This window comes from Lotus japonicus, chromosome 4 (genome assembly GCF_012489685.1).
Source record: "Lotus japonicus ecotype B-129 chromosome 4, LjGifu_v1.2".
Classification (NCBI taxonomy): domain Eukaryota; kingdom Viridiplantae; phylum Streptophyta; class Magnoliopsida; order Fabales; family Fabaceae; genus Lotus; species Lotus japonicus.
Genome location: NC_080044.1, coordinates 52631108 through 52650808, shown reverse-complemented (window position 1 = coordinate 52650808; position 19701 = coordinate 52631108). Strand labels below are relative to the sequence as shown.

Genomic DNA, 19701 nt, shown 5'->3' with positions numbered 1-19701 from the left:
ATAATATTGATATCTAATTGTTCTTGAGAACATACTCTCTCAAGTGAGCTATAAAAACTACTCTTGGGCCAATATCATGGAAAGTTCTGGCCAAATCTGAAAATGCAATGAGGGACATTCCTGACAAAACTGAAACAAAGGTAGAAAGAACAATTAAAAGAGCTTTTATATGAACCATCTTTCATTTCACTGCATTCATAACTTTTCTGATATGTATGTCATTATTAGATATATACATTGAAAATCATGAAAACTATGATAATAATTCTGGATGAAATTAAAATAATAAGAGAAGAAAATATATCACCAATCTTCAACCGCAGTCACCAAAGAAAAATTTTCCCCCAATAATCGCCGACACAACCTCTGTCTCGCCGAGGTTCTTCAAGGCCTGAGCCACCACCCAGGCTTCTCTGATTAGTAGGGAAATTGGGCGTGGGTTCAACTTCAAGAGGCAACTAATCGAGAGGGAGTGTGGGAGAGAAAGAGAGGGAAACGAGAGAGGGTGAAATTTGCAGAGTGTTGCGCGATGGATGCAAGCAGGACAAGCTTTAGGGTTTTGATGGAGAGAACATATCGAGGGTGAAATTTGCAGAGATAGAGAGAACATATCGATGAAGAGGGAAAATTTGCAGTGTCGCGCGAAGGGGAGATTATGAAAACTCAACCTATTGCCACGGTCCCCCAAAAAAATAATAAAATATTTCCCCCTCGTTGCCACGGTTCCGCTTATAACCGTGGAAAATGAGTTATTGCCATGGTTCCGCCTAGAAGTGGCAATTGGGGCGTGTCAATAAGCTAATTCTGTAGTATGTTTAGAGTGTACTGAGCTAAACATTGCACATACAAACACGCTAGTGAAAGGTGAAGAGTTTTGAGGGTTAACTCAAGTGGTAAGAAGTATGAGACATAAGAGTTGGATGAGAGATAAAGAGTGAAAGATCTAGGGTTTGAACTGAGAAGAGACTAATTTACTAATATTACTAACAACTACTCCCTCCGTTCCAGAAAAGTTGTTGTTTTGGACACTCTTTCAATATTCCAAAACGTTTGTTGGTTTAGAAAACCAATGTAATTTTTACTAATTTTTTTAACATTTACCCCCATTTAATACATTTTCTCTCACTTATCACATTTCATATTAATCAACCACAACTATTCTCCATTAACTACATTTTTCTCTATCCAGGTAGAATTTAGGTGCACATGGTACTAGTAAAACTACATAAGGGTATTATAGTAACATTGTACTATCAATAATTGTCATCTTACTCTTTGTGCCACAACCTTAAACAACAATCTTTGTAGAACAGAGGGAGAAACATTTGCCTATAAACAATAAACAAACACGCTGGTGAAAAAAGAAAATAGTGACAAAAAACAGGAATAGAATGTTCGATAAGGATGAACTATGATACATGTGAATCAACGATGACTTCCGCAAATTACCAACTTTGATGTATTTACACTAATCTTTCTCTTACGTACATCTCATTTTAACTTATTTTTTTGGATTTAGCTCCTAGAAAGTGAGTGAGGTAAAGTTAGCATCATAACCATTAATAGTGATTATCTACTTTGAAAAAGTCAATAAATTACTCAATTAATGGTTGTGATGTTTACTTTACTCTCACTCACTTTAGAGGAGTCGGACCCTATCTTTTCTTCATATATCTATCTTCCTTCTTATCACATCTCTGTTGCATTTCAAATCCACATATAAAGAGCAAGTCGTGCACTCTATCACAAAAATAATACAATAATTAAGTCTCAATTATCGTACCTAAGGGACTAAGTCATGGAATCCTAATTCTAAAATATGTCTTCACACTTGTCTAGGAAGTTAAAGAGTTGGTAGAATTTAATAAGTATATTTGGCTAAAATAGGAATCCTAGGTTAAAACATATATTCAAGGGATATGATTCAATTACTTCACAACCTTGAGGCTTCTTTAATATGCTCTCTTAATCTATATATACTAGTTTATGACCCGTGCCTTGCACGGGAGAATTTAAAATTATATATGAGTTTCATTGTGTTTATAAAGAAATTGTGAACTTTATTTTGTAATCATTTGGTAAATTTTATATATTTTACCATAGTTGTGTTTATTTCATCTTGGTTGCAATGAATGATTGTAATATGCTAATTTAATTCTTTAAAAATATTATATTTTTTTTTTCTAAAAAAGAGAGATTAATATTGGCGAAGTTGATGTTGCAAAGTACGGTGTTTTAGGATCAATTTGTCGACGGTGTGATTTTTAGTTCTTTTGGAAACCATAGAATGTGTTTTGTAGATTGAATAAATGGAGCAAGATAATAGACATTCTTTTGAAGTAACGAATCCTTCAAAAAGTGTCAAGTCACACTAAATAATTTAAAATTCAAAGGTAGCTAGAAAACCGAAAAACAATTAGATAAAATGTGAAAACGGTTTTTGAAATTTTTCCTTCAAAGTCTTTTTCAATGTGCAGCTGCTGTGGACATTGATAAACGCCTTATAGCAAAGTGGCATCAGAGATCATGAGGCGTTAGAGCTCCCAAAGCAAAGTTAAAACCCTGCAATGTTCAAATCAAAGATAAATAATTATAATGACATAAATATATTTAAAAACATAATTAAAATTGTTTAAATTAACTAAACAACCATGAATGTTAGGATTAAACATAACTTTGGTGCATTTAAACTCAATATTTAGCTTTTGGTATCTCTCATGTTCGATGAACATCAAATGTAGTAGCCCATACTTTAGCTGCTAGGGCCTATGAATTCTCATATTCATGGTGGGATAATCCCCCTGATTGTATTTCTCTGTTGTTACTTGCTAATTCAACCTTTTCTATTTGATATAAGTTGATGAGCTTTCCCTAAAAAAAACCCAGTATTTAGCTGATATTCAACTGGATTTTTTTTTGGAGTCGGGTGTCATATACATAAAATATGCTCCCCAGTTCTTTTTTAAGTGTCATTTTAGAACAATTTTTTTGTTCCTATTTAACTGTCGTTTTGATGCTTTAGGTTCCATTTTGTCAATTATACCCTTACATTTTCAATAACTCCACTTCACATTTTCCATAAAATTCTTCTTTCTTAATAACTATGAAGACCTTTATGACTTTATGATTGAGTGAGAATGGTAGATGGTTTAATGATATGAGAGAGTGGAAAAAAAACTAACAATCTACTATCTTGGTTGGAGAGCTTTATGACTTTATGACTGGGATGTGAGAGGGTAGAATGGGAAAAACAACTCTAATAATCCAATATCTTGGTTGGAGAGCTTTATGCTAAAACGACACTTAAAAAAGAACGGAGGGAGTATTATATACAAAAGTCGCTTTAGTACATAGAACAAAAAAATGTAAATGTACCTTGATTATTGTCATTTTTTTCCATGAATATGACAACAACAATATGTTAGATATCGCTTGCACTTATAAATGCGTTCAAATTGCCGACGAATTTATCGAACAAAACACATTTAAATTTTTTCCTATGAAAACAATAAATAACTTTACTTCATTTGTAGTATTTTATCTTTGATTTTTTATTTAAATTGAAAATTTGAATTTGTGTGTTCCTTTTGTAAAGATAAATCAAATTACACACTCATCAGATTCGATCTAAATTTCTTTGATTTTCGTAAGCACTCCATTTCACATGTATGAGATTTCGTTTCTGACGTTCGTAAGGGAACCCATGACATCTGAAATGATATTATTATCACCTGTTGGAATTGAAAATATATGTGAAATAAAATGAATTAAGAAATTTACTTACCGATAAAAAATCTATGATTGAACTCAAGGCAAACATGCTATCAAACTCGATCACATGCCTAGAAACCACATAATTGTCGTACGAAAATACTTTTATTAGGCTCTTTAAGTTTATATTGTACCGATGCCTAGATGCATTGGAATCCTGAAAAATGCGTCATACGAAAAAAATTGAAATCACTAGACTAAATCTTCTGTGATTATATCTTCAAAACGATTTGCAATAGTATGCCAAGCATCTGTTCCAATTTTTTGACCCTATAAATCAAGTAGGTTCCAATCATTGACTGACTATGAAGTAAAATAAACTATATTGGGTTAGTAATAATAATATCGGACTCTATGGACTCAACATTTGAATCCATCAACAACAAATTATAGGACAATGGGTGAATCCAATCCTTCATCGTCATCTTGAGAATTTCAAGCCCTAAGGACTCTTACAACAACAAACCATTCATGCATCGACAAATTGATTTGGCAAAGATGGTTGAAGCAATAATTCATGTTCATGATGTATGAATAAAATGAGATGAAAAGGTTGTGTGACGGTAAGGAAAATTAGTAACGATCTTATTCTTATAGGGATGTTTTTCTCATTTTATGTCTGCCTAAGTAGATTTTTATCAAACAATAATTTGTAGTTTTCAGCATAAAATCACTTTCGCGTATTTTGTTTATTTTTTTTCCTAAATTGAAAATATATTGTTTGTGTCTATTAAATATTAGATGCGATTTTTTGTGTCTATTAAATATTAAAAAGCGGAATCGCATCTCTCAAATTCTCATATTTTGTTTCTAATTCTCATATGAATACATACATATATATATATATATATATATTTTTTTTTTTAGAAAGCTAAATGGATATTATTAATATAAAGACCTGAGCCAAAATAACTCGAGGTGAAATAGTACAGAATGAATAATCTGTCTAAGCACAAACTAGCTCAATAACAACCCAGAGCTATATAGAAACCCACCACCAACCCGCAAAATGACTACAAACATCACCCAAGACAAGGCCTCATTAAAACCTTGTTAGGAAAAATCCAGTGGGATAAAAACCTACCAAGGAAAAAGAGTACCACTGTCTTGGGTTAGTCATTCTGCAAACGATAAAAAACAATACATTTGTTGCCCTCCTCTGGTCTAAGTTCCTTTACCTAAGAGCAAAACAATGAAAAACAAAAGCAGCAAACGCCTCAACAGCAGCACCAGCAACAACAAGACATAACCAGCACCAGCAATCCAGATCCGCATAAAAAACAGCAAGAACGCAGCAGCATCAATCAGCAACAGCAGCAGCAAGAAACAGCAGCAAAAACAACAGCATTTACAGAAACAGCAAACAGCACCAGCGGAATCAACAACAACAGCAATCGGTTACAGCAACAGCATGCAATAGCAGCAACAGCACACCAGCAGATCAGCAACAACAGCAACAAAAACAACGGCACTCCAGCAACAGCAAACAGAACCAGCGAGAGATCCAGCAACAGCAATTGCAAACCAGGATCCAAGTTCAGCAGAAAAAACAACATCAGCACACTAGCATCAATCAGCAACAATGAACACAGCAGCAGCAAAGAAACAGTAATTTCAGCAACAGCACCAACAATAATCTCAACAGCAAAACAGCAAGGGACATAACTATAGCAGCACTTCATGATCACGACACACACTCCAGCAAATTGCGAGCAAATATTAGATGTCTTTGCTAATTACCTGCAAACACAAGAAACAAAAATACCAACCAACAAACTCACAACCAGCCTCCCGTAAGATTAAACCTGAAAAAATAACCAGACGGGCTCCTCACAGAAACACCCTTGTTTAGCCAACTCATCCGCCTCTGCATTCCCTTCCCTAAAAATGTGGTTTACCCCATTACACACCACCAGCGGCATTAAATAATCTATCATGTTCAATTCATTTGTGAGCTTCCATGGTCTATTTTTTTCCCCTTTGACCCAGCCAACTGCTAAAGTGGAATCGCTTTCCACCTCCACAGAAACAATCAAATGTTGTTGGAAAAAAAGCAACGCATACAAAATGGCCAGGACCTCCGCCTCATCAGCTCTCTGGACCTCTACTTTTCTAGAAAATTTTCCAACCACAATCCCCGCACTATTCCTCAAGATCCCACCGACCCCACCACAACCAGCTTGAAAAGACTCGTCCACATTAAATTTTAAGGTAAGGCCTTGCGGGGGTTTCCAAGGCACAGCCAAGCGAGCACTAACCTTTTCAATAACATCAATTTTTGTGAATCCTCTAGCAAACAGATCGGCCCCGTAAGGACACTCCTTCCACCATGCCTTTATCCAAGAGAATAACATAAACAGGTGAGATTCCCACGCTTCTTCTGCGATATACACTTTGTCATTAAAAATAACATCATTACGAGCCCGCCACACCACCCAGCATATCGCATATGGGATCAAATCCCAGAGGATTCTTGAAGTAATTTGACGTAGTGAACCCCATTCTGCCAAGCACACCTGAAAAGAACCAGGTATCGTCCACCAGACACCTTCTCTATACAATACAACTACCCATAAGATCCATACCTTCGGACAATGCAAGAAAAGATGGGTCACGGATTCAGCTTGTGATGAACAGAACACGCATGCCACTCCTTCCTCCAAAGCCACTCCTCGACGCGCCAAGTTCTCCTTTGTAGTCATTCTGTTTTTCTGCACCTGCCACATAAATAAAGCAATTTTTGACGGTAAAATAGGCCTTAATAAATTTGGAACCATCCAACCCTCCTCTGTGAACCAGCGTGCCTCAACAACTGCACAAAGGGACTTCACAGTAAAGAAACCCATATTATCATGTTTCCATACAATGCAATCTGAATCTGCATTTACCCCTTGCTTAGGAACCAATTGCTGTAGAACAGCCTGGAAGTCGTTATGTTGTTCTCTTTCCCAACCCAGAAAGTCCCGCACAAAAGATATATTCCATACCCATTTATGGCCTGCCGTCGTTCCGCATTCTAGAACTGTGGCTCTCTTATGCGAAGCTAGTGCAAATACACGAGGGAAGATGAGCCTGAAAGGTCTCGGACCTGTCCAATGATCTATCCAAAATAATACACCAGCCCCCTGTCCCACCTGACAAGCCAACCCATCCCTGAAAACACTCCTAACCAAACCGCTTTCACTCCATATTGCACGCACATCTGCCAAAGGTGTAGATAATTTTTTCTGGTCTAACATATCTAAGTTCAACGATATTAATTCCACAGGCAAATAATATTTTCTACAAATCACCTCCCGCCATAAAGCCTCTTTCTCTTTTCCAAACCTCCAAACCCATTTTAGTAGCATTGCCTTAATTTTCCACTCAAGAAAGCCTACCCCCAATCCCCCATACCTATTCCCCTTACATAAATCCTCCCAAGCCATCCACATTATTTTATTAGCACCCGACACACCTCCCCACAAGAAACGCCTCATAATCTGCTCTATTCGCAAGATAATACCCTTTGGGGCTCGATCAAGTGCCATATAATACAAAGGAACAGCATTCAAAACAGATTTAATGAGAACCAACCTCCCACTCAAGGATAAAAAGCGTGAACTCCAAGTACCCAACTTGCCCGAGAGTCTCTCTAAAGCCGGGGTCCAGAACGAAAGCCTCCTAGGATTACCTCCAAGTGGAGAGCCAAGATACATGAATGGTAAGGTTCCTACTTGAAAATTCCACCACGCTGCTGCCCCTTGTACCATAGCTTCTGGCGCATTCACCCCATAAACTGCAGATTTACTAAAATTAACTTTTAATCCAGAGCAAAACAAGAAAGTTTCTACCACCAAGGCCATATCCTGATACTGAGTCCGATCACAATCAGTGAAAAGCAAAGAATCATCAGCAAATTGTAAGTGATTAAGGCGGAGCCCCGGAGCCACTTCCACCCCACATGGTGCATTTCCTTGTAGCAACTAATTCAACATGCATGACATCCCGTTCGCAACAATGTTAAAAAGGAGGGGTGAGAGCGGATCACCTTGCCTTAAGCCTTTTTCAATTGTAAAGAAATCAGAAGGTGATCCGTTTACCAAAACCGCCAATGAAGCAGAAGAAATACAGCTTTGCATCCATCTAATCCATCGTCCACCAAAACCCATCTCCTGCATTATTTCCAACAAAAAACCCCACTCAACACTGTCATACGCCTTAGCAAAATCAATTTTGAATAACAAACCTCCCTGAGGCCTTGAAATCATGGAATGTACAACTTCATTAGCAATCAATGAGCAATCAGCAATCTGGCGACCCGCTGTGAAAGCAAACTGATTCCTAGACAACAGACAAGAAAGCACCGAGCTCAGCCGAACAGATAACACCTTTGACAGTAACTTGTACACACTGCCAATCAAGCTAATTGGTCTATAATCTGAAATCACTTCTTGATGACCACCTTTGGGAATGAGAGCAATAAAAGTAGAGTTCAAACCCTTCGACATACGCCCTGTGTGATAGAAATCATTAAAAAAATTAAGCAGATCAGCCTGAATTAAATTCCAAATTTTTTTAAAAAAAATCCATGCTGAATCCATCAGGTCCAGGTGCTCTGTTTCCATCAAAATTCTTGACCACTTCCCAGATTTCCTCAAGTGAAAAAGCTGCTTCCAAAAATTGATTATTTACATCTGAAACCTTCTGTAAATTCTGATTCTGGAACCACGGTCGAGGCACATCTGCCACCCGAAAAAAATTCTGAAAATGATCCCGCGTAGCTTCTTTAATATCCGTCGGAGATGTTAGCAATCTGCCTTGATACCGTAGCTGAGTAATATTTTTCTTAACAGTGCGGACCTTGCACATGCGGTGGAAAAATTTAGTGTTCCTATCTCCATCCTTCAACCAACGCACCCTAGATTTCTGACGCCATACTCTTTCCTCCTCGCGGTAAGCTCTCCATAAATCCTCCAAAACAGACCTCCGCTCCTTTGTCAGAGCCTCTGACCCCCCCTGATTTTCCAAGGCCCCCATTACCTCCTGTAGTCTGCTTTCTAAAGATACAATTTTTTCAACTCCCCAAGCCCCTCTCCCCCTACGCCACTCTCTAATCTTCCTCCTCAACCCCTTTAATTTTTGTTGCAGAACATATCCAGACCATCCTTGATACACTGCAGACCTCCACCAAGTCTCAACCAGATCATTAAACCCATCCTCCTCCACCCAGTGGTTAAAATAATAGAAAGGTTTGGGGCCAGCATCAGGCACCCCAAACGACAGGCCTACTGCTCTATGATCAGACACACTCCAGTCAAAAATAGTCTGAGAAATATTATTGAAAAATATTAGCACATCATCAGACACTAGCCAGCGATCTAAACGACTCCATAAACCATCATTACGACCTGAAAACCAAGTAAATTTTCCATTAAGCAATGGCAAGTCATTTAAGTGACATTCATGTACAAACTGTTGGAAGACTGCATCGCCGGCATCCAGAACTCCCCCAGAAGACCTTTCAGATCCTAACAGAACCGCATTGAAGTCGCCACCAATGAACGTCATACCAACATGACTCAGCACTTGAACTTTTAAAGCCTCAAACAATAAACGACGCTCCAGTAGAGTGTGTGGACCGTAAACATTTCCTACCAGCACAGTTTGATCAATATTTGGTACATGTAATGTCAAAAAAATAAAACTTACATCCTTCACAACAGACAGAACACGAAGGTTGCTCTCCCGCCATAGACACATAAGACCACCCGCGGCCCCTTCAGAAAAAACCTCCACGTGATTCATGCTCAGACCTTGAGTCCACTTTTCAATTGTACGTTGTCGCTGCTCATTTAATTTAGTTTCTTGGAAAAAAAGAAGTTCAGATCTCAACTGCAATATTGCTTTTTTAACTGCCTCCCTCTTTGTTGTGTCTCCTAGCCCACGCACATTCCAGGTGAGCCAGGGCCCTGACATGTCAATTAAGATGAGGATGGTTCTCACGAATTTGAGCTTCCAACCCTCTTAGCATCAAAGCTTCTGAACCGCGTGGTTTAAGACCCAACTGTTTACCAATCAGCCATGCTCTCTGTGCCCGTGTCGTCACACCATCCTCACCCGTCACTGGCTCCAGAAAATCCACCGGCAGTGCTTTAGGCTTATTCTTGCTCCCTTTAGGACGCCCCCGCTGCGAGCTACTTTTGGGTGATGATAAAGATGGAATTTCCTGCTCACAAATTGGCGCCGGAGTGGAATTATTCAAGCACGCAGGAGGAGATTGAGGCTTCTGTTGGAACTGAGGAAATTTGGATTCACGCTCATGTGGCAGAGATGAAGAGCAAGTCGCAAATTGTCTCACAATTTGATGAGGGTTTGTGCGGACAAAAATATCACCCTGAACGTGTTTTTTTTCCTTTGAGGCAAAGTTTGCTGAAGTTCCAAACCTGAATAAGTTGTTTGTGCTAGGAGAACCGTAAGACAAACATGGCCTTTGCCCTTGTTTCTGAATTGTGTGATGTGAGGCCCGCTCAGTGGAATTAATAGGCAGATAGCAATTAGAAAACAAATCCTGTGTGTCAAAGGAATAACCTGTAACAGGAAATTTGTTAGCCATATTAATAACAGAATTTTGAAGCTCATTAAAACTGATTTGTTTTCCTTTTGATAAGATATCGTCCACATTTAAATTTTTCCACCACCCCTTAATCTCATCATGCGTGTAACCTGAGTCTTGTAACGTCTGTAACTGTTCCTGTAATTCCTCCACTGAATTAATGGGTTCTTTGATGACTATCGAATTTGAAATTTCTGCCTCCCCTCCAGATTGCCCCAAAGCCGCTAGGAAAACCGGAGCCGCCGTCGTCTCCGGCGCGATAGACTCCCCGGCGATCGCTTGAGTGAAGGTTGCGCCTCCAATCCCCATGAAACCACATGTCTCCTCCATGGTTTGAAGACCTTCCATCTTTTCATTTCGATAGGCTTCATCCTCTTTGTCAACGTTATTTTCCTCCTCTCCTCCAGAACCACAATCCTTCTCAACCGGTAACGATGGTTCATCTACTTTACACTCATTTGTGTCCCCTAATTCGTCATCTGAATGTGCATCATCCTCCGAGTTGTAAATCTTCACCGGTGTAGATGGCATTGCTTCCATCTTGCCGTAATCATACCCAGAATCATCTTTCTCTAACAAAATAATACATGAAGTTCCATTAACGTCAACTGCCATGGTAAAATTCTGGAAAAGCGGATGAGGCATACGCACAAGGATGCGTGCAAAATCTGCCCTATGTCTGAACTCAGTTGCTTGGTCCACGCTCACAAAGCTCCCCAATCTGTTACCCACAGCAGTAAAAAACGATTTCGTCCATAATCCCATCGGGACTTGCCACAAACGAATCCAGACTAGGTGAGCTACGCCGAAGGTAAGCATGGTACATGGCCTAATCTCAGACAATTTCATCTCTAGAAAAGATCCACATTCCAAAAGGGTACTCTCCTTCTCTTCCTTGTTCTCAAATTCTAGTACCACTTCGTCTGCTCCGAGCGGTATTAAGCGGAAATTATACATGCCAATTTGAGCGAATTCATCTTGTAAGACCTGGACTATCTTCGGTTCCAGCGTACGTGCTCTTGCACAGCATTGATACCATTCCTCATCTACATCAAAACTAGACAAACGCAGCTGGTGTGCTCCTACTCCTTCTGCAGATTCCAAAGGCATACCTGTAGTGATGTTTTTCGCCTCACATTCTTTTACAATAGAGTGTTGCTGTATCTTTGGTCGCCAGATTTTGCCAGAAGTTCCTGACTCTGTTGATGGCTTCTGTTTTGTCTCATTTGCTGTGTTTACAGTAAAAGGTTTCTGGGGTTTGGCTCTCTTCACAACCAGAAAATTACCATCTAGCCTCATCCCATTAAACAAGCGTATTGCCCTCTCCGCCTCAATGTCCTTCTGGAAGCGAACAAATCCATACCGAAATCGCCGCTGAAATTTCTTTTTGAACTGAACAAACACATCGCGGACACGTCCTTCCTTGCCAAAGATCGCTCTCAATTTCATTAAGGTAATCCTATCTCCCAGACCATCAACGTACACAGAGAACGACATCCCCTCAGCCTCAGAGAACTGGTGAGGCCGTTCACGGGTACTTGGTGACCGTTTCTGTTTTGCAACGAGATGATGACTTGATCTACGGGAACGCCACTGCTGGTGTTGACTACGATTATCACCCCCTAATCTCTCAAACGATGATGCACGACGCCTATCATATCCTCTCTGCTGCCGTTGAGGCCCACTAACCCTGTTTCGCCACGCTGCAGGTTGCTGATTTCCCCATGAGAGAAAACCCTTTCCTTGCCATTGCTTACTGTCTCTGTCATGTACAGGCGACCCCCCTCGCCGGTGCCGGAGCCACCATGGCTGGGGTTCACGGCCGAACTGATTCGCCCCACCCTCTCGCATCCACTCTTCCTATATATATATATATATATATATATATATATATATATATATATGATAATCCTCATACGCTATATTTTTACTTTCAAATTTTCATATTTTATGTCTAAAGTTATGAAAGTGGTGTTTAGTTATATTAAAAACATGAAACTATTTCATGTTAAATATTCCTCCCTAATTTCTTTTCATGCAATTTAAATATAAAAAAATGTAGACTATATTTTTTACATGAATATTTTTAAATGCTCATAATTTTTATAATTAATTTTTTATTACTTCATTATCCATTTTTATGTTTTTATATATACTATGTTCTAATTTTATTAAATATTATGAAAAAATTACTTAAGTTATTTTAAAAGATATTTTTTATTTATCTTAAACATAAAAATATTTTCATGTATGATTTTCATCCCCCTACAACCATGAGAATTGAGAAGAACGAAGTTTGAACGTGTACTTGTTATAGTTTTCATGTAGACTATAATATTCACCGTTATAGTTTTTTGCCTTGTAGTTTCAACATGAACAAATGTAGACCGTACATTAATGTATATACTTTCTCCTAAAATATTGAAAATTATGAAAAAACGCACCAAAATTATATTCAAATTATATTAATTTTATTTTAGATTAGTTTTAACGTGATATATTTTCATGTTAAAAGTGATATATTTTCATGTTAAAAATTCCTACTTACGGGAGTTTTTATTGTGTAATTTAAACTGAAAAAATTGTAATCATATATGTAATAATATTTTCTAATCCACGTATTACATATGTCAACTATCAAATTATCATACTATTATATACATTTTTTTTAACAGCAAAAGCAATTTTATTGAATGAAAGAAATTATCATACTATTATATACATTTACTCCTAAAATTATTAAAATTCTGAAAAAAAAAATGTACTTCAATTATATTAAAAATTATTTTTATACAATATTATTTTTAATATGAAAATATTTTCTTGTAAAATATCCCTCTCATAAGAGTTTTTTACACATAAGAATCATTTATAGAGAGAAGGATCACTTAAATTATCCTTCTACCATCACCTGTGAAAAGCTTGAAATTAGATAATTGTAGTAATCTTAAATAACTTTATGCAGACCCCAAGCATTTACCTTGCTCAAATGTTTTTAACCCAAAGACGGGGTAAATAATAAACCATACCTAAATGAATGATATAAGACGTAAAACTATAACAAACCATGCAGGGTTGAATTCATTCAAAAAGATCCAAGACTGGAACAAAGTCATTACATGGCGTTCTGCAGAGTTGTCTTAGTTTCAAGTCAAAACATACAATCTGACCCACAACCTGATATATGAAAATACAACTTTAGAACATGGAAAACCAACTTTAGAATATTAAAAAACAGTCTCAATTCAATGAAAAAATCAAGCTCAATCTGATCCACAATCTGATAGATTCTCCTTATGGCACGTGGCAAAACTTCCCCCAGATTAGTCGTTAAAAATAGTTGCCATTGAACCATTATAACTTGATGTTCCAGCTCCAAGCACTTGGAGGAGTGTAAATAAACTAACAAAGAATGAGACTCAAAAGTAGTTCAAGCACATTAGATTAGTCTTTACAGAATTACAGTTGATATAAACAATGTAGATGAGTACATAATGAATATTAATGCTACAAAAAAATATCAAATAAATGAAAGAAAGATTGGTCACCAACAACACTAATCACTGATTGATGTAGTTAACAAACACATATCCCTTTCTACTATAGAAAGAAATCAGATAAAAACCAAAACATTCTAAAACTGAGTAACTGCTAGAACTTCTATACACAACATAAATCTTGTGAAATCGTTACCTCTACTACTCCATGGTGCAGATTTGTTACTACAACTAAGAGATTTCCCTCACGGGAAAATGAAAAGAAATAATGGAATAAACAAATTGGGGGAGATTCAGTGAAAAATTGAAATTTTCCAAGCCACCATGCATCCATTTACTTTCCACCCCTCCCTCTCCTATACTAAACCCCATAAAAAGTGTTTAGTTCTGTGAGCATAAAAATATAGAAAGATATTAAATTCCAATATTTCATTGATTATTCAGTCCAAAACAAAGACATTCTTCGAAACATAAATACCTGCCAGCTGGATTAAGACATTGTTTTAGATTAAGGTTTGTGGAGAGGAAACTGAGATTAATTAGCAATTGCTTTGGCTAACAGCTTTCCCACATCTGAGAGGACCATAGAAATCTGGCTTGATGAGTTTACTTATTCACTTTACTGGTTCCCCTTGCCAGTTGCCACACATGTTGATTTTGAGCCATTTATCCAAATTAAAGGATTGCATATGGGACACATTAGCCTCTTACAGAATTTGCATCCCTTATTGCTCTTGTTGTTTCCTTGTAAAATTCCAAATTTAAGTAAGTTATTTAATCATACTATTGTAAAAAGCACAAATCCAAAGTCAGGTTCTTGAAATATTCTAACAAAACCCGAAGTGATTAGAATGTCTAGCGGGTAGCAAAGTCACAGAGAGCAACAGTTCAAGATTATAGAAAATTAGGACAAAACCCAGCACGAATCCTAGAACTAATTGAATAAGTGTCCATCCTTTATAGCGTCCAAAGTCCAAACCAAGTGATTATGATGTCCACACATAGCCGGTGGCAATATCATAGATAGCAACACTTCAAGTTCAGATCCTACATAAGAAGTGAAAGAGATTTTAAAATAGAGGCAGACTTTGAGGTGCAGCAATCTCTCTTTTATGTTTCAATATAAAATTTTCATCAATATTTTAGGAATCTAAATGATTTCCTGTCAAAAGTAGTAGTTACATCTCTACTAATAACTGGTAAAATCAAAGAAAGCCACAGAAAATATATAGAAAGCAGAGAAACATAGAAAATATAGCGGGTACATCTCTACTGAGTAACTGATATAGCTCTTCAATTAGTGAAAAGAGAAGTATAATGATTACATAACTTCAAATGGAAATCATCCCCTGCCATATCGGGAGAAACATGTCTCCCCCAATAAAAGACTCCCTACTCTCAACTTGCTCCAATATCTCTGCATAAATCATTTCCTTTGGTACTTAAAATCCACCAAGCATATCAAGAATTGTGACGTTTGTAAGAAGAAGCATCTTAGAGGATACCCTTGGCCTAGTATTGGGGATAACAAATGAAGACATCATCTAATGGCTGGGAAATAAAGTCCAAAGATTTCAATGTCAGTTCATCTCAAAACAAAACCACCATACATAATATACTGTAATTTTTTCAAAGAATTATAGAAGTCCTCTACGAACTTGAAAACCAAGGAAATGAAATCAAGTTAAACTCACAATTCTCTAGACTCTAGATGATAAACACCTTCGCTTGACTCCCAAGATTTACAATGCTAAAGCTAAAGCTAAAGCGTCTCTTCCAAAAGTTCATCATAAAAGTCAGTTGAAAACTCAAACAATTGGCTGCTAAGCTGCATATTATAAACAAAATGGTTTGTTGATGAACCTCATCATGGGCTTCCAATGAAGGTCTACAGTAGAAGGGGGAACAGGAAGAAGTGTAGGTTGGAAAATTATGTGGGAGATAGCGGGGAAGAGTCTGCTAGGTTAAATTCTAACAAACTGGACAGTGGCAGTAGAGTAGGGGAGTAGGGGATGCTGGAACCAGTGAAAATGACGTGAATATGAGGGAAAGAGAGGATAGTGAGAAAGGTGGTGGGCAATCATTTGGGTAGTATTGAGGTTTATTCTCGGATATGTTTCTTTCTTTTCCAGCTTCTATAATTTTCTGTGAACTGCCATTTGTAATCAGAGCAGTGTTTTCTGAGTTTTTATTTATTAATTTCACTGTAAATTCAGTTACTGTAATTTACTCAAGTAAAATAGCAAAAATAACAATTAAATCCTAGGTAAAAAAGCATAAAGTGATAAAACTATAGTTGCTTTTAATACCAAACACTTTCTGGGTATCAACCAAACAACAATGCTTATATAAATGGTCATCATAAAGATATCATAAAACATAACATATAAGCTCACCTTGTGATGTAAGAGCTCACGTACAGTGGCAGCTAACAGTATGAGTGAATCCAAAACCTTGCTTCCACTCCTGCAAGGATAGAACCAAAGCTGATGATAAAAAGATCATTATAACTGTCAAATATTTACTTTTTTCTTTGACTTTTTTACGCTTACCCTGGGAAGTGAGCAGAGGGTGGGTGAATGGATAAAAAGTTAGTACTAATTACTTGCTTATGGTGTACACCTTTTCCTCTTGTTGCACCAGCAAAGACAGACCTTCTTCAAGCTTTCCTAGGTGAAAGTAGGATTTAAGGATCATTGAGCACCGCCATATTCTGATGTAGAAGCTTTCCTCTGTGACTTGCAAACCAGCATTCTTCTCAGCAGAATCAAGTGTCTCATCACACAGCTAAATCACCTCCTAATATCTACACAGCTGATAATTGAATCGAAAGTCATCCAACACAGACTCATGCTGAATTATGTTGACTTTTGACATGTAATCTAATCTATAGTGAAATTCAGGCATATTATAAGAATGAGGCACGGACCATTAAAAAAGTCTTTGCTTTCATTTCAAGCAAATTTTCGGAGTATTTAATCATCATCAACGCCTCATTAATATGTTCTAATGCTTTGTCTGCATCAGAGGATGTTCTTCTTTGTAAAAGCTCAGCAGAATGATTGATGAAATCTGATACTTACTGTCATCCATAAAAAACACAAATTAGTTCAGAACAGGAAGTGGGGGATTGACTTTTACACTACACCAAGTTAACAAAAATATAAAAACCATGACATCTTGTGATCCAGTGAAGAACAGAAGAAGGAATGCAAAATAAACAAACCCATGAAGCAGTAGACCTTCCCCTTTATTTAGATTACTAACCTATATCTTTGTGTCTGACAAAATAATTGTAACGCCTAAATCATTAAAGGAAATATTTCTGAAAACATATACCAGATGTTCTCAGAAATAATAGGAGAAAATCTTAAAGTACCTGCAAAATAACTCTTCAGTAAGCCCCAAAACCTAATGTTTAAATAATTACTAAAAAATAACTAAATGCACTTTAAACCTTGTGAAATTTTTCCCGTCAAGGGTAATATAATACAATGCCAGACCAATGCAGTGTTAAAAAGGTTTGCAATAGTAATTCATTGTATATGCATCCTGTGGCTAATTAAAAAACTTTAACCAAAAGGAAAAGCTAAAAGTTAAAGAAAGCAATAAATTAACTTTGTCGCAACATACATCTGACAAAGCTCTCAAGTTTACATCAGAGTGATTGGAAGCCTAAATATTATACTTTGTCAAACAAACAACTAAAGTACTAAACCAACCTAGAGAGATCAACTTCTTATAGGGAGCAAAATTGAAATGTTTTTGATGTTATTAGCACAACCATATGAAAATAACAAAACACACATATCAGAGAGTGTAGTATTCTACTTGAGAGACTTAAGCTATTGTCCATGTATCTTTTCTTCCTCCTTGGCACCACGGCAGAATTTCTAAAAAATTCCTTTAGAAAATACTTGAGGCCTTGTTCCAGATCACCATGAAAGAGAGCCAAGGCAATATCATTGTTGGGCTTGCGAGCAACAGTCTCAATTAAATAACTACAAAACAAATTCACCCACAAACACAAAAATGATTTACCGCAGAAAAATTAGGGAAAATGTGAAGTGAAAATGAACCTCTTCTTTACTATCCTAAGGAGTGGGCTTTCCTTTCTCTTTAGACCTTTTCTCCTCCCCTGTAGCTTTAGATCGCAGAGAGAAGCTCAGCCAGACAATACATATTACTCTGCACTCTCTCCAGAACCTTCAGCCAATCCAATATTTCTTAAAAACCACCTTGTGAGTATTGCAATCAGGGACCTTATCTTCAACCCCTGTAGAACCAAAAGACAAATTTGACATCACATCCAAAATCTATCAATAATGGAAATCTATCCCACCATTTTATCACCAAATATACACTAGAAGTAGAACATGCAACAGAGTAAGGGAAAAAATAGACAAATAAGTTGGACAATAGTGTAAGATCAAGTTTTGATCTAGTAGTACAACTCTATGTTTTGATGATTACAAGTTAACCTTTTGATATGAACAATTGTGGTACTCTAACGTGTTTTTCTGAGTGTGCTATTTACAGGCTCTGACCTCAACTCAATCTCACACAAATCAGAAGCACTGTGTATAAAGAGTGACCCAAGCAACGCTTTCGCATTCACCATGTTCAGTATGAACAGTGGAAAAGCTTCAGAAGTTCTGAAGTTACACAAACTCTGATGAGGACTCAGTCACTAGAAGCTCTGAAGATCCAGAAGTTCTGATAACCAAGAAACACTGAAGGCTCAGATGTTCTGATGGTGTAGAAGACTCTGAAGATCCAGAAGTTGAATAGTGGAAACTCTGAAGTCCGGAAGCAAGAAACTCTGAAGGCCATGTTCTTCCCTCTGAGTTCAGAATCAGAAGATACAATGGTCAGAGGATCTGTGCTTTCCCTCTGACTCTGATCAACCGGCTTCACAAGTTCCAATATGAAGCATTCCCCTGATCAGAAGTCTCCTAGGTTTAAAGGTCGCGTCGCTATCCAAGTACAAAAGCAACTGTACCTTCCTGACGACCTACCTAACGTTCTCAGCCACAACAGAAGCTGGATTTTCCAGAACTGCCCTCCAACGGTAGCATTTCCCATGCATCGCTCAACCCTAATCCTTGGAGTATATAAAGAGGCTGAAGACTGAAAGAAACGGCTAGAAGAAGAAGCATTCACATACGCAAGACATATTAAAAATCTTCTAAGTTTTCTTTCATCTGAAATTCATTGAGTTTACTATTAGCTTTTTAGAAGCAAATCTCTTGTAAACGATTCTTTGATAAACAATTTGTTTAGTTCCTTTAGGAGATCAAGGTTGATCGGATCCTAGAGAAGACTAAGAGAGTGAATCTTAGTGTGAGCTAAGTCAGTGTAATTGTTAGTCACTTGTAGGTTTCAAGTGCGGTTGTAACTCTTACCTGATTAGTGGATTGCCTTCATTCTAAGAAGGAAGAAATCACCTTAACGGGTGGACTGGAGTAGCTTGAGTGATTTATCAAGTGAACCAGGATAAAATCCTTGTGTGCTTTTCTATCTCTTATCTTTAGCACTTAAGTTCTTAAAAGATTTGTCAAAATCTTTAAGGTGGAAGTTTTATACTGAAAACGTTATTCAAACCCCCCCTTTCTACCGTTTTTCATACCTTCAATTGGTATCAGAGCGCAAGTTCTGATTACCACACCTAACAGTGTTCAGTGATCCGGGCCGGTGTGAAAAACAATGGCTGCCACCACCAGTGAAACTCAAAGAGATGGTTACAATGCAAAGCCTCCTATGTTCGACGGTCAAAGGTTCGAATATTGGAAAGATAGACTGGAAAGTTTCTTTCTGGGTTTCGATGCAGATCTCTGG

General features: G+C 37.4%; 1 protein-coding gene and 1 long non-coding RNA gene across 2 annotated transcripts; both read right to left on the bottom strand.

The window, feature by feature from the left end:
• Nucleotides 1-8328: 8328 nt before the first annotated feature.
• Nucleotides 8329-9729, bottom strand: LOC130712931 (uncharacterized). Its single transcript, XM_057562743.1, has one exon. It carries the CDS (start codon nt 9727-9729, stop codon nt 8329-8331), a length of 1401 nt encoding a protein of 466 aa, XP_057418726.1.
• Nucleotides 9730-14680: 4951 nt separating this feature from the next.
• LOC130710782 (uncharacterized) lies at nt 14681-16642 on the bottom strand. The gene is made up of 3 exons (XR_009010482.1): nt 16416-16642; nt 16260-16329; nt 14681-14910 (listed from the first exon to the last, which is right to left on the bottom strand). It is a non-coding gene; the product is annotated as an uncharacterized LOC130710782 (long non-coding RNA).
• Between the last annotated feature and the right edge of the window lie 3059 nt (nt 16643-19701).

Coding starts and splice junctions, on each gene's coding strand:
- LOC130712931 (XM_057562743.1), bottom strand. CDS start 9,729: ATGTCAGGGCCCTGGCTCACCTGGAATGTGCGTGGGCTAGGAGACACA.